This window comes from Strix uralensis, chromosome 16 (genome assembly GCF_047716275.1).
Source record: "Strix uralensis isolate ZFMK-TIS-50842 chromosome 16, bStrUra1, whole genome shotgun sequence".
NCBI lineage: Eukaryota > Metazoa > Chordata > Aves > Strigiformes > Strigidae > Strix > Strix uralensis.
Window position 1 is genome coordinate 9,088,326 of NC_133987.1, and position 16,066 is coordinate 9,104,391.

The 16,066-nt window shown below is 43.4% G+C and overlaps 1 protein-coding gene across 3 annotated transcripts in view; it reads left to right on the top strand.

Annotated features, from left to right (window-relative positions):
- MAD1L1 (mitotic arrest deficient 1 like 1) overlaps positions 1 to 16,066 on the top strand; it is a 379,497-nt gene that overhangs the window by 195,589 nt on the left and 167,842 nt on the right. For all 3 annotated transcript variants that reach the window (XM_074886096.1, XM_074886098.1, XM_074886097.1), the window contains exon 14: positions 13,278 to 13,366. In XM_074886096.1, the coding sequence (XP_074742197.1) occupies positions 13,278 to 13,366 (89 nt within the window). The remainder of the gene's footprint in view (positions 1 to 13,277; positions 13,367 to 16,066) is intronic.

A 16,066-nucleotide genomic window follows, 5' to 3' on the forward strand; every position in this document is an offset into this window, starting at 1 on the left:
GACGTTCATCCCGTGATCGATTAATCCACCCAGCTCTTTGTCCTCCTCTCTAGTATCTGACTGATGAAGACTCAGTTTGTAGGAGAGGTTCTAGCTGCTGTGGGACTTGCACTATTACATTTTAATTCTGCTGCTGTTCCTTCAGTTTTCACCTAGATGCTTCTTTCTGATGTATTTATGCTTCTCTATGATAAAGTCTTTCTGTTTTGTGCTATCAGTAATTTGTGCATTTATATTTTTCGACCCAAGATCTTCAGTGAATTTTGTTTGTTTCAAATATGTTTTCATGATCAATGTCTGAGACATCTTTTTCTCTCTTAGGTAGTTTTACTTCAGCAGAGCCTTTTGTTGCTTGTTTGTTCTGTATATACTTCACAGTGTTTGTATTATTCTTCACTTTATCATGTGGTCCTGTTAATTTAGAAATGTGATTTGTTGAAAGGAGGGGGGTGAGTGTGGAGGAGTCATTGATGCCCTGTTTCAACTCAACTCCCTAACTTTTTATTGTAGAGCTTTGGTTCTCCAGGTGGAGTAGACCCTGGAACAGAGGGATGGAAGTACTCAGAGTTACTCTTCTGTTCTTTTCCTAGCTGAGAGCGTTCTCTCAGTGCTTGTTGTAAACAAGTACATTAAAATTAGTCCTTGCTGTTCCCTATGGTGTAGGAATATAGTGAGCTCTGAGGAACAGAGACAGGATTTTCCCTCCCAGCCCCCTGTCTCTTAGCACAGGGAATGATGATTGGCCTCGGTTGGTTGTGTTGCATCTGCTGCACATTCCCTCTTGGAAAATTCATATTCAACACACAAAACTGTGGCAACATCAGAAGCATCTATTGCATGTGACTATGGGCAAATCAGAGAGTGTGGTGGAAGCTTTGGGATCTTGGTAGATGAGAGCTGACAAACTGCCTGTAGACTGGAGAGGTGATCAGTACATTACACTTCTGCATGTTAATATCTCAATGCTATTTTAATTAGGTTAGAAGAAGAGACCTAGTGAGTCAATTCTTGTAGTTTATCTCTGTTTTAAAAATCTAGCCATGCACATGGGATCAAGTAGTACATTCCCTTCAAATTAAAAAGAAATAAACGGTCTGTTTAAAAGTCCCATTACACAAATGAACCTGCTGTTGGATCCATTAACGTGAAAGTTTTATGGAACTCAGCAGCACCGTTCAGTTTCAACAGGACTGTTTTCATTTTCTCATCGATGGCAATAACAGCTGACATGGGGTTAGGACTTCCAGAAAGAAGAAACGTGGCTGCCTAAAGTGGAGAGCTGTCTTACTGCTGCTCCTCCCTTTGGGCTCCCTGTGGGACAGGTACTGCTGGATTGCGGGGAAAGTCTCACCCAAACAGCAATTCCAGCTCAGGTGGGATGCACAGACAATGGTCTAGTTCTCAGTCCATCATTTGGAGAGGCCTCCATACTACAGGTGTACCCATAAAACCTGAGCTGTACTGACAAACTCAAGGGGTTGCTTTTTGGTAAAAAGGATGATAGCGACTGCTCCACTTTTCAGCTTGGAGAAAGACTGAGAGTTGATAATGTGCTCTCAGCTTTGTGTTGCAGGATTATAACTGGAACAAGGACTAGGGAGAGAGAAGGGGGTAGGGCTTCTTTCTCTTCAGTTGCTGAGCAGAGGAGAAACGTGGATCATTCTCCTGTGCAGATGACACTGCTGTGCTGCAGTTAGAGTTGTCCTGTTGTCAGTGTTGCTGTTGTCACTGTAAAATCTGAGTTACACCGAGTTACTTGGTAAAAATAAAATGAGTGGGACAGGGATATTATCAGAGTCCTTATTATAGTAGCCACAGCCTTGAGGTGGCTTGAAGTAATTAATACATATGCAAGTATTGTGCTTTTCCAGGCTGCTTCCACCCTCACAGAGTCTGTAAGAAGTTTATGGGCTACCTCAGACTTGTGTAGTTCAACTTAGTTGAACTAAAATTTCCTGGAGGGTGCAGGGGTTCTCTGCTCTGTTCAGCCCTTTGAGAGGTAGGGGAAAATCGCATGAGAGGTCCCGGATACCTGTAGGGTTCAGTAATTTCTGCTCCTTTTTTCTGCCTTGCCTAAAAGGCAGCTTGGAGAAGCTGTAGAAAGAACATGTGCTTCCAGTGCATGTCCAGAGAGGGAAAGGAAGACAGTCTATTGAACAGTCACGTTAAGATGGAACAAAGTAATCATTAATCTCCAACTTGCTTGTAACAAGGATGGAGGCCAGTTTCCTCCTGCTTTCACAGTCCTGGGAAGTTGTACTTATGTCAGAAGAGGACGGTCCTGAGAGATCTGATCCAAGAAAGGCAATTCTGTAGGCACAGTTTATTCTGAGCATGAACAAGGATGAGAAGATCTCTAGCTATGGGATCTAGGGGGAGCATTGAGGGCATGTTCAGTGGATGTGCCTGCAGATCAGTGGTTGCTGGATACTTTTGTTCTTGCCCAGGGCTGACTTTGTGTGTACAAAAAGGGAGATAAAGGCTTAAAAAACATGACGTTTCAAGACTTAGTCCTTGCACTGACAGCCTAATCAGCTTGCTACATTACTTGTTTTGCTTTCAATCTTTTTGTGTCTCGGTGCCCTTAGAAGAGCCTGTTCCCAGTGTTTTTTACCTTTGGATGATAAATGCTGGGGATGGGTAGTAGTGGTGGCAGACTGGGGTCTCTCTGAGCTGCTCTGTTAGGGCAGCAGAGTCCTCTAGCAGGAGCTGTAAAACCTAATTTATCCACAGAGACAAGAAGATCATAGAGCAGAATTTTTCCTGTGACCTCATGGTAAATAATGAATGGCAGTGTCCTGCCTCTTTGGAATCGCTTAATTGAGGCTGACAACTCTTTGTTGTATTACAGGATCTAGCTTGTCAGGAGAATTTTAACTTATTTATGAATATTTCATTAACCTCTAAAGACTGGCCGTATAAAATCGAGCTCCTGCCAGGGCCTGTCCTGTTGATGCTGTATTCAGTGCTAATGTCATCCACTGCACATCTCTTACACCTTCTTTCCTCTCTGAGCTGGACCTCAGAGTTTACTGTTGGTGGCAGCAAGAACTTGTTCACCAAAGGTTAAAATGCCAGGTTTCTGCTTTGGCACCAGAACTGAACATATGGTATTTGAGAGGGAATTGCTTTTTGTTTTGTGATTGCTTGCTAGCCCCTGAAGGAGACCACAGGCATAATCCTGGGAGGCTAAAATGGGCAGAGCAGTCTTGGCAGGGCCCTGTAACCTTTGCTTTTTGGCACAAGGAGAGAGATTTCCCATTTCTTATGCATTAAAAGCCCACTGCTTCTTGTCACAGGAGGGCCTCAGGATGGGTCATTTAGCTAGAAAACCTTAAATCTGCCCTTCTTAGCCTGTTCTTTGGGGAAGGGTTTTGGGAACAAGACTCCTTCAAGTGTCTGCCACTTCCTTGAAGGCAGCTGAGATGCTCTGTCGAGAGAGCTTCTGCTTTCCCATCATTGGATCCCTTGCCCCATCCTCATATTTCCCATCTCTGGGAGTTCAAAAAGCACCTTGAGTATGAAGCCCTGCTGGCCCCTGCTCACCCTCCCTCTCTCTGCTGAGACGTGCCAGAAGACAGTTCTCCCAGCTGTGGCGAAATGCAAAATTGGGCTGGAGATGCAGTGCGAGCGAGAGTGCTGTTCTTAAAAGCATGTTGGAGTACAGGCTGTAGGTTGTTCCATGTGAGTTGGAGCAAGAGGATTAAGTTCAATTTTCAAGTCTAGCACTCAGTGAAGGCTCCTTTGCTCTCGTACAGTATTAAGTAGAGATTGATTCCACTGTATTTTTCTGTTAGGAGATGAAGCAACAAAAACGGATGTTAGATTCCTCTTTCCTTTCTTCTTTGATCTTCCTAGGTGGTTGGTAAAATGCATAGATTCTGCTCTGACTATTTATTATGTGATGATTTTTCAACAAGAAAACTGATGGAGGGGGCGAGGGGTGGGATTACAAACTACGATTTAATGAGAATTGTTGACTGAATGCTCCAGAAACTCCTCGAGGGTATATTTTCAGGAAACAAACTGTATTCAGACTTTGTACGGAGGAGGTATGACACCTCTGCAGATTTATTTGTTGCCTTGCCTGTGAATTACAGCTGCTAGAAGGCTTGCTTCTAGCAAAAGTGCCAACTCCTGAGTGGAAGAAGTGACCTGTGCGATGCTCTACCTGAGAGCAGACAACTCCATTGTGCCAGTGCCGTGGCCACACTGGACGGGGTTGTGGTACATTCAGTCCAACACCTTGACAGGTTCCCTAAACACTGTTATTCTGTGTTTTGCTGTTCTAACCAGGAGCAATGGGTAGGAAGTGTCAGCCATTTAAGGATAATTACTCCAGAGTTTCCTTCTTGGGGACACCAGCTGTTTTTCTCTCCCTGGTGGGAGGAGCTTTCGGTAGTAATTAAAGGAAACAGTCATCTACATGCTGGTAAAAGTGGTGGAGTGAGGCAGATAACAGCAGAGAGGGTCTGAGCTGAATGAACATGGAAATTAGGTGATCCTTCTTCAGAATGAGCTGTTACAGCAAAGAGAGGGTTTTTGGATGCGGAGCTGTCAGGGATTTTTGCTGACATGCACTGGTGGCAAGGTCTCATAGCAGCACCTGGGAGTGTGGACAGGGCAGGGCTGCAGCGGGCTGAGAGGAAGAGAATCCTTGTCTGCTCCTTCCTCTGGGAGTGAGTTGGAATAAGTAATTACAGTTTAATAAACTCATGAGTTTAAATTAACATCTCCAGTTCCCTTGCTTGGTGGGTCTCTTGCACAGGATGGTTGGTTTTCTTCCCTGTGAACTTTCCAGTGTTGTTCATCTTGAGCTCTGAGCCAGCTTCCATCCTGCTGAAATGTCCAGTCACATCTTGCACCCATTCCAGAGTACCAGAAAGAAATAAATACAGCATCAAGTGGGGATCTAAGCTCAAGAAGACAAAACTAAACCATCCTAAGTTGGTACCCACGTGATGACTGACTTGCTGTTGACATGGGGTCTGTGCTGGTGACCGGGCAGTTGCCTTCAGATGTGCTGTAGCATCAGCAGAACATCTGTCCTTCAAACAGAAGGACGGGCTCCTTCCAGAGCCGGTGTATGGTTCTGTATATACCACTTGTGGGTAAAAAGGGCCCCAGGTGTTACAGTGAATGGGTCAGCTGGAGCATTCAGGCTGTTCAAAGCTGCAGGGTCTTGCACACCCTTCTGCATCCCCAGCTGAAATGTAGAGTCTTGGTCCTTAGTGCACTGCTGCAGGGTAACAGTATTGATAGTGTCACATGATCCCCTGTTCAAGTAACAGCCCTGTTTGCTGTAGATTAAAAAAACAAGAGAGAAAATAAATATTTTCCTGATTATTTTCTCTTAAGTATTCCAGACAGGAGTATTTGAAATGGTCCGTCTGAATATGGGTTAAGCACTTCCAGTTAGACATTATTGTTCATCAGTGATAATCTGCTGTTGCGTGGAGCACCTGTGGTGGCAGGGCTCTGTGGTTCTGCTGGGGCAGGGCATGGAGATGAGCAAAGGGAGGTGGGTGAACGGGCAGGGTCAGCATCTGACAGCGTTGGGGTGTGAGAAGAGACTTTAGCAGGGGCAGGAGGCAGAGTCCTGTGGCAAAGGTGTGTTGTAGGTGTTTGGGAAAGAGCTTGTTGGATGGGCTGTGCAGGAGAAGACTGGAGATTTGGAGGGTGTGATGTGATGATGCTTCCTTCCTTACATGCTTGCAGCTGGGCATGCAGCAGACCTGTGTTCCTTTCACAGAATCATAGAATGCCAGGTTGGAAGGCTCCTCAAGCATCATCTGGTCCACCTTTCTTGGCAAAAGCATGGTCTAGACAAGGTGGCCCAGCACCCTGTCCAACTGAAGTGTCTGATGCTGGGGAATCCACCACTTCCCTGCAGAGATTATTTCAGTGGCTGATTGTTCTCACTGTGTAAAATTTTCCTCGTGTCCCATTGGAATCTCCCCAGAAGTGATTTGTACCCATTACCCCTTGTCTTTTCCATATGACTCTGTAAAAAGGGATTCTCCATCTTCTTCATGGTGATAAGGTCTTCCCTAAGCCTGCTCTTCGCAAGGCTGAACAAACGCAGTTCTCTCAGCCTTTCCTTGCATGGCAGGCTTCCCAGTCCTTCAGTCATCTTTGTGGCCCTTCTCTAGACCCTCTCCAGCCTGTCCACACCTTTTTTGTGTAGTGGGGACCACAACTGAACACAGTATTCCTTTGTAGTGGGGCTGAATTTGGCTCATTCAGCTTGTCTGGAGTTTCACCAAGTTGGGCTTGTGCAGCACGATGTAGAGGGGAGGTGTTTGAAGAGAAGTTGTGGGCTGCCTGCAGATTGGGAATTGGAGGGGAGAGAGGGGAAAGCTCATTAGGGCTCCCTTGGGGTAGATGAATTTGTTAATGACTGTGCTGTGCTTTGAAAATGCAAATGCTGTGTCAGAGCTAAGTCTGATTATTATAATCAATCTTCCTTTTGAGAGGGCGCTGGAGATGGGGAGGGGGGAGAGGGATGAGACTGGGGCTGAATTTTTAGATTGCAGATCTGTTTCTCCACTGTCATTAAGGAAACCTGACATTGCCTGAGAGGTCAGCAGAACTGGGGAGAGGCAAATGGTGAATCTGGGAGGAATCATCCTTGCAAGCACCAGTGGCTTCTTGACAGGCTGAAGTTAATTTTGTAATTTTGTTTCTTATGATTGTCCTGCCTGGAAAGTGAGGGGTTGGCATCTGCTCCTGTGTGTGAGCTACCCCTGCTAATAGGAAAGATAGAAACTGCCTCATAAGCAGGATCCTCCAGGGATAGGAGAGAGAGGAGGGTGGCTGCTGCAGACGTCCAGCGGTGACAGCTCCTTCTCCCTTGGCACTTTATTCGTTTGTAGCAAGCGTTCCTAGTAATTACGCCTCTTAATTTAGGAGAGCGAGTGGGAGAAAGGAATATAAATTTGTGTATTAACTTCAGAGATTGGAAATAGGGCAAGCGAACCTTCTCTCTGGGAGATTATATTTGGAAATGAAATAGAATGACATTCGGTATAAACTTGAAAAATTGCTCTCTTTTTACTGCAACAGGAGGAGAAAAGCCACAATCCAGACTATACTGGAGAGAAGCAGAAGTCAGCATATGTCCATTTCCCAGTTTGTGTGTATCTACAATAATATATATACATGCATATGTTTCTAGGAAACTGTTTGCTGGAAGGTTGCTTCTAGCCCTGTCTTCTCAGTGATAAAAGCACACCCAGTTTGTTACAGATTGAGTAACCCATAGAGACTGGCAACTCTGATCCAACTGGCCTTTGTTTTAAAGAAAAAAATACATATTTTTTTTGCTTCAACCCAGTGGAAAATAGGTAGTTCTAAACCACTTTTGAATATCTGACATTCTTTGGCTTTATTGCTTTTGGTTCACATAACATCAAGGATTAATTTTCCCAAGAAAATGTACCAACTAATCCTGGGCTGCATAACCTGTTTCTAAATGGCAAGTAATATTTTGTTTTGCAAGTATTGTCCTATTTCTTTGAAGAGTGAAGTTCGCTAAGAAATCTGATGAGGCTTAGTTCTCCCCATGTGTGCTTCTCTGCAGATGTTCTAGGGGAACAGCCCTTCAGAATGTCAGTGGGCTGGGCATACAGAAGAGATGATACTTCTTTTGCTGAGCAGAATGATGTATGGAAGTGCTCAGCATGGTCTCTTACTACCTTGTAGTATTGCTGGACACCCAAATTAAACTCACTGGTGTTCATGTGTGTTTAATTTCTGTCCTGACACCAAATTTATAAGCTTGTTGACAACAGGAGGTCACCAGGCTTGGCATGCTGCTGTGTGGGAGAAGAGGCAAATAAGATCCTTAGTCACTGCTACGTCCTTTGGAGAGAAGCACAAATAGCATCACTAGAATAACTGGTATATCAAGCTCCTGGGGAACAGTAGTTTGCCTGTTTTCAAACCTCAGCATATGGGTCATACTCAGGGTCCCATTTCTCTGTTCTTGTCTATTTTAGTGTACAGTCTTCCTTTCCAAGTCTGCTTGGTTTTCATACATTTAAATATTTATGTATTTAAATAGCTTCTTGAATTGTGTTGAGACTTATAGTCAAACACAACCTCTCAATTCACCTTTCCATGCTGGCTCTGTGCAATTCAGTTCCTATTTATCTCTGCCTTTTAAAATCAGCTCTTTTGCTGAGGAAGGCCTTTCAAAGGATGTTGCATCAGCCCATTGTTAAATAAACCTTTAGACATTTATAATGGATTCAGCATTTCCTGCTTTTTACAGTTCCAAGAATGCTGAATGACGTGCAGACACACTTCATCAGGATAAGATTGCTGTATCAGCCCCTCACTAAAATGCACTCATTATTCAAATAATAACTGTATGTCTCCAGCATGTGTTCTGTGAAATACGTGTACATGATGTGGGCGAATAAACCAGCCCCTTTTTTTCAACATGCAAATCCTAACTTTAGCAGTGAGTTGAAATACTTTAGAGTTTGAGTCCTTTACTTCCTAAAATGAGGCACCTGAACAGAGATCTGGTCATTATTCTGAGCAGTGTTAAAATTTTCAGAAGTTCATAAATGTGGTTTTCACGGGGGACTGATTTGATTTAGAAGTTTAAGTCCTGTGATAAGTCTAATTTTGAAGATGGGTGTGGACAGTGGTGGTCAGTAGGATGCTTTGGAAAGGCTTGTCTTCATCAACGCTGAAGCCCGCTGAAATCAAGTGGGAGGAACAGCAGGTCCGTGGCATTGCGGAGGCTCAGAGTACTTGTTTTGGAGGGGACAAATACGGGTCAGAAATGACAAATGCCAGAAATATACCAAGAAAATCAGGTCTCTGAAGTAAAGCTTTGTTTCTTCTAGGTGTCAGGAGAGGAACTTATAATTTTATGTTTCTCCTGTCATCTCATACGGCTTTAAATAATTCCTACAGAAGGGAGAACCAGCAAGGAACATATTTCTTACACTGCTGTGGGTGTTTGCTATGTCATTAACACTTGGAGGAGAACCACCATCTTGAAATCCTGTCCAGGCAGGTTTAAAAGTAAGGCTGAAAGAAGAACAGTATTTCATTTAATTAAACACTAGACAAAAATCCATCCATGTTCTTGCTTCCTCTCTTTCTCAGTTTGTAAATAATGATTACAGTACTTATTTTGGAAGAAGTATTTTTATTTAATCTTTTGGGGTATTTGCATATTTATGGAAGTGGACATTCTAAAATTACTCAATATACCAAATGTGCCCTGATCACTTTCTATTGAGAGCAATAAAGCTGGACTGAAATTCATGCTTATGAAGTGAAAGAGAGTAGAAAAGGTTCAGGATAAATGGGATCATTTTAGGTTGAGAGCAAGAGGCTCCGGTATATTCTGAGAAGAGAACATCACATAGTGAAAATGTTGAGTACCTGTTTATGTGTTTTTATTCACAAGTCATGGACTCTGACATTACTCATTATTCTGCCTTTTCTAGTGTCATAAAAACCTTGGATAACTTTAAAAAAAATAATAGTTTGGGTTTTTTTCCAAGTTGCTAATGTGTTCTGTACAGTGGATGTATTGCTGGGGGTCTGATCCTGGGTGATATTAACCCTGAAGCTCCTGCAGAAGTTGTAGGTACTTAGGTTCCTCTTGTGCAGTTTTCAGGGTAAGAGATGCAGTGCTATATTTCAGGACAATGTTCTGTCTCTGCTCTGGATGCTAGTTAAAAGAGACAGATCAACATAAAAGAGAGCTAAAGGATCCAAGCCTGACCTAGGTCATTTGGTACTGAATGGGGGAATACAGCAATGAGCTGTAATTTGAGCAGCCCTTTTCCCCTCATTGCTGGGTAATGGCTTCTACTAGTTTAATGTATTCAAAGTAATAAAAGTTTAACTCAGCTAGTTATATAAAATTATTGGTAAAAATTGGAAAAGTTTAGTCAGGAATATTGAGTTAGTCCAAAAAGCAGAAAATGCCTGCTGAAAGTGTTATCTGGTGGACAGGAGAGACAAGGACCAGAAATTGATTGAGGCGAAGGGATGTTATGGGAGTTAGGCAGAGAAAACAGCAAGAGAAGATTGGCTGTTCCTCTCCTTATCCCTTCTGGAGGCCATTCTATGCCACTGGTACTGAGAGGACAAGTGGACAGGAAGGGGCAAACTGCCACTGCAGTGAGTCATTTCACACTTATCACCCGGTCCCTGGAGCTATCCTGAGAGGCTGGGTCAAAGGCAACGTTCTCAGTAACCTCCTCACCTCTTAGGCTTGCACATAGTGCTGAAAATTATGTAGAATATGAGTTTGTATTTCTCCTATTACTGCCTTCCTGTTGCTTATTTTCCTCGTTCAGTTCTGCTGCTTCTTTCTCTTTTCTCTGCTTTCTGTCTTGACTGCATCATGCGCAGAGCTGCAGTGAGGGTCCAGCTGGAGGAGCGGGCAGTGGCAGCTGGTATGAGTTGCCAGGTCTGTCTGGAGGCTGGCAAGATCATGTTCTGTTTGGATTGTCCAGCAGACAAAGCTACAAGTAAGAGAAAGGTTTTATCAATGGAGTCCTTATTTTTCGCACTCTTTTGCTGTTCTCTTCATCCTTGTTTCATGGAGACCTATTTGCCTGCACTGTGCTGCCTTTGGAAAAGCAGGGTTGGATCCCAACAATAAGCCACTCCATCTTACCTCAACTAACTTTCTTTTTGCTGTGGAAAAGCCATAAATAACATTTTTAATATCATCTGTGAGACTGGCAGCCAGGTTTGTATTCCTCACTGAAACCCTAACAACGAAAGGAAACAAGCAGCATATTTTGAATGAAATATTTAATATCTTAATTGTTTTACTTTCTTTTTATTAATAAACAAGTACTGAGGTTTTAATGACAATAATTTGCTGCTGCACAAAGTTGTGCCTTGGCCTGAACTTGAAACTTTCCAGTAGTTTTAATCCTAGTTCTGGGAAGCAGGTTTGTGTCAACATTTAACTGCCCAAGCCAGTTTCATCTGTAAAGATATCACTGTGCCCTTCTCTCCCTTCTCACCTCAGGCACATCAGATTTGCAGTCCAGGTAGTTTTGGTGCTTGAAAATTGAGAGGACACAGAAATGACATAAAATGCCCTTACGGTCCTTGTGCCCTTCCCTCCTTGTTCTCCTTCAACAGCTTATTCTTAGAAACCCAGCAGAATCTCATCGAGTGTACCTGGCACTAATTTGTCACCACTGTATATCAGGCGAGACCTGCGCTGATGCTTTCCACAGCAGCATTCACTTGAGCATGTGTGCATTCACTCTCCTGTCTCCTTTTCCCATTACACACTCCATTTTTTTTCCTCTCTATGCAGACAACACAAGAGACCCCAGATCACAACAGCAGATTATTCACCCACCCCCTTCGTCCCCCCTTCTCCCCCGAGAAGGCAGCTGTGATTTATCTGCTCATGTCAGTGAGCAGGTGGCAGTTGGACTCAAGGCTTAGCCCGCTTAGCCTATGATAAATAACATATTTACCAGCCCTTCCATCTTCAAATGCTGTCCACATGCAGTCCAGAAAGCAGCACAAAACTCTTAATAGCAAACACATCCATGCTTCAGCAGACGCGGGAAATGGGAGATATAATGAGTGTTTTCCTGGTAGAAGTAGGTTGGAATTGAAGGCTGCTCCTTGTCCCAGTACCTTTTATTCACATTCCTGGAATTATCTGGTGCGCTTGCTTTATCCCCAGCCATCTGTGATGGGCTGAGCTGGGAGAGATAAGCTCAGTAATCAGAAAATTGAGGGAAGCATTTCTGGCTGTGATAATCTTATCAGGCAGCTAATATACATTAACATTTGTACAGCCTGATGATGCAGGTGGGTTTTTGCTTATTTTTTCTTCCTGGATGCCTTTTGACAGGCTGGGGGACAGGGCTTCAGGGTGCCAGGGGAAAATTTGGCTAAAACTTCTTTTCTACTCTCTTTCTTCTGCTCCGTCCCTGTGGTATCAGAAAGAGGAGGGGGAATAATCCAACCATCCCTTCTCTGCCCTTTCCTGCTAACAGTGCTGCCATGCTCTGTCTGTCTTTGCTGGCAAGCATGGAAGGGCAAAGAGGCAGTATGTCAAAATTTCAGTTCTGGCTGAGCAGTATGACTGCACGTGTCAATATGCTCCTCTTCCTTGTAAAATTGGGGGAGTTTCTGCCAGCTTGCTGTCTTTGCAAGAAGCTTGCTATTGCAATGTGATTTTGTTCTACAAGTCTAATCGGTGCTGTTGAAGGGAATGGTGTATTAATGGATTATTTCCCTGATGGTGAGCACTGTGCTCTCTGTGGTCATAAGTTTTGCATCTGTAATAGTGCTGGATTGCTTATTGTTTTCCTCCTGAGTGAAAAATGTACTTTCTGTCAATAGATTTATTAGGGAAATTAGTTGTCAGGTGCTGAAAGACAGATGACAAAAGGAAATCCAGAATCTCAAAGATGAGTGAAGCAGGTCTAAGCTGGGATAAGGTGCTGGAACAGAAGTTTGAGTATCCTCTAGGTAGTTTGCCTCTGCTTACACTTCATAATAAATAATTTTCTGAGAGGTTTAGAAGCAATTAACATACATAGTTTATCAATCTATGCATTTTCTTGATCGCTGAAGTAGGGATACAGATTCCCATAAGTCAGGGAGCCTGGGAATGGTAGAGTCTGGGTAAGAAGTTTTCATGTCTGTAGAGTTTTGAAGTACTTTCTTGTGAGTTCCTTCCCAAACAAGGCCAGAGGCAGAAAGTATTCATGATTGTTTGTTTGTTCCACCAGAGCTACCTGGGCAGCTTGAGCTAGAAGTGTATATTGGAATGTGCTGGAAATATTCCCCAGGCTTTTGGATTCAGTGTATGTGTCTCAGAGTTGTCCTGGACAAGGCAGCATGTTCATTTCTTCTGGGGAGGAATTGAAGATAAATGAGGTTGAACTGTCAATACTGAATCTCGGGTACCAGCAAGCTCCTAATACCACACAGATAATTCCCTGCATCCCATTATCCATGGAGGATGGATTGGGGAAATATCTGGAAGAAAAGCAGAAGCTTTTCTTATAAACAATCAACTTTCTGTGCCTCACCTACCTTGGAGAAAATGTTGGGGAAGGCAAAAGGGATTGCAGAGGGAGGCAGGGTTAACCAAGTTTTTGACATTCAACACATGAAGAGTTGTGCTTCGCATCTGTATTCTGAGAAGGGTCTGATCTGTGCAGAACATCATGATTTCCCCCTCCTCCCTTTGCTGTTTGTGTGTGTCCCTTACTAGTACTGGAAGAACTAATTCCTTTTCTCTTCTGCAGCTGGAGGTGGAGATGAAGGTCCTGAAGTCTCAAGAGTGCACAGCTGAGCAAAGTACAGTCATCACCAAGGAGGAGGTTGACACGCTCAGGTAGGCAAAGCAAGGGGAGGGCTGAGAAGATTCTGCTATTTTCAGTGGAACTAATGAGAATGGAAATGCCCAGGGTTTCGCTGGGCTGCTCTGGTTATTGCCATCTCGTGGTAGAGCACCAGTTACAGGACCTCACCATGCTACAATGCATGAAAACATGTGTGTGTATAGACTGTCTATGTACATAGGCTGCCTGCCATTCAGGGAGCAGCGTGGTAGCACCAATCAGAACGTATTTTCCTTTATTTCAGAAGTAGGATGTTGTTTTCCCAAGCACACTTTAATTTCCCGCCAGATTTTATAGACATGAGAAATCCATGAAGCATTAACAGAAAGCCTCAGCCCCTGATCTTTCCTACATTTAGATACTTTATAAGCTTTTCTATCTTTTGGGATGCTGCAGACTCTCTTCTTTTAATGTTTGGGGTCTCTTGCTCTCAGTTAATTCATAAGACTGTCTCCTGCGTCACTATTCCCCCCGCTGGCTTTCTTTCCTGTGGAAACAACATTGCTGTTTGTTTCTCATTTTGACCAAATCTCGACTGTAAATACAAGACCTGTTGGCATGTGTGTGAAGAGGTTTAGAATCCAGCTTTTGTAATACTGATGTGCGTGTAGCCCTGGAGATAAAAGAGGGATGTTTCCCCTTGTGCATTGCTGCAGATGGCAGAGGGGTACCTGTTGTGATTCAGTGAAAGAGAAGTTACAAAACAGCGTTTCAGCGGAGGATACATGAGCATTTACAAAAGCTACAGTGAGGCTAGACAACATTTCCATGTATTTATTAAAGCATTTACAGCTTCCATTCCAAAGCAAGTGACACAATAAATACTGAGCACAGAAAAGTTCATCTGTTTCTGAATGTTTAATAAAGTTCCTTTTATTTAAGCTGAGCAAATCAGATCTTGACAGGCTGAGTTTTTTATTCTCAGCTGATGTAAGACTTTGTCTGGAGTTTCACTTTTTAATTCTTTTATATTTTCAGCTCCATCACTATAAAGTGTTACTGCCTCATAGGACTGAAAGTAAGATTTTGCAGCAAGCAGAATCTTGCAGAAAGCAGAAATTACTGGCCTCTACGTTATGACTTTGCTCTTATGCTTTGCCTCTGGAGCTTGTTTTATGGCTTTGAAAGCCCAGTTCCATAGCAGAGGGGAGGTGTTTGAAAATAACACATGTTCAGCTAAGTTATTCCAATACGGTTTAGGGCTGTACACCTAATCTTAGGGACTCACTCATGTAGTTCCCTCAAGGTGGTATAATAGTTCTGGAGACCCAAGACATACATCTCCCTTTTTTATTCTGTTGTACGTTTGAGTTCTGGTAAAGGATAGTATGCTATGGCTTCCCTTTTTCAGAGGCATACCTCTCCCTTTTTTTATTCTATCGTATGTTTAAGTTCTGGTAAAGGATAGTATGCTATGGCTCCCCTTTTTCAGGGGGATAAACCTGTCTCTATCTGCTTTTGCGTATTGTGGGTATTTGTTTGACCTGAGCTCCTTCAGGTTTTTCCTTCGCTGAGGCACAGTAGACCCTCTGAAACCTGATGTTTACACTGCTGCAGAAGTATTCAGCACCTCCTCAGCAACACTAAACCTGTCACTCCTGATTAATAATATGCCTCTATATCAGTAAAGCCAGCATCCTGTTTGCTGTCTTCTGGGAGCTGAAGGTTTTCAGAGTATTTCTACAGTACCTCCTTGGTCTCTCCCTCCCTGGGTTGGTAGGGCCTGCAGCACCCTTTCATGTAGGAGACGCTCAGTCTCTTTATTTTCATCTCCAAGACTCATTATTCGGTGTTTATCTTCACTGAACAGCATTTGCCATCTATTAACTGAGCAGCTTCAGGGATAGCATGTGTAGGGGGAAACAGCTGGATTGCCACATAGTTCAGGAGCACTTCATATTGCAGTAGGCTCTTGGCAGTGGGGATAGAGATGTCTGGTTTTACCCTGAATTAAAATCTATTTCCTGGGCAGGGACAAGTGGAGCTCGCAAGTACCTGCTTGTGGTGTTTGGTTTTGCTCAAAGGTAGCCCTAAACTCCCCTAGATAATGATTTTCTTGCTTTGTTTTTAAAGAATTTCTCTGACTACTAATCTCATCTCTCTCCTTCTTTCATGAACTTGTGTCCAACCTTTCACACAAAGCATGACAGAAACACAGGCCTATTCCCAGTAAAGCTGTTGGTGGTGCAGAGCTACTCTCCAGTGATGAGCCGTACATTGAAAGCTGGTTTAGCAAAGAGGCTAAGCTTCTGCAGTTGTTTTATGGTGATATTTTGTCTTTTCTTTCCCATTTCAGTACCACATGCTCCTGAGGCTATGGATGCACTGGGGCCACAGTCCCAGGATCTAATTCCAGGCTGTTTTTTCCGTTGCTTTTTACTGAACCACTTTTAGTTGTTATGGCTGATTTAAATACTTGTCCCAGGCCCTGATGCTAGTCATGTAGCTACAAAGCTGTTCCAAAAAGCATGGATTTGTTTGTTTTTAATCACCCTTTTCACTCTTCAGTTCTAACAGTAAATGACTTGGTGTGGAGTGTTCTTTTTCTGCTGGAGCTATCTTTGCTGGAGAACTGGTAAGCCAGTCCCTGCTCCTTTTTCCTCACTGTTCACTACTGTGACTGCTTCAGGTGTCTTCTCAGACTCTCAAGCACTCCATTCAGCATTACAGAATCAACTCCATGAAGATTTTTT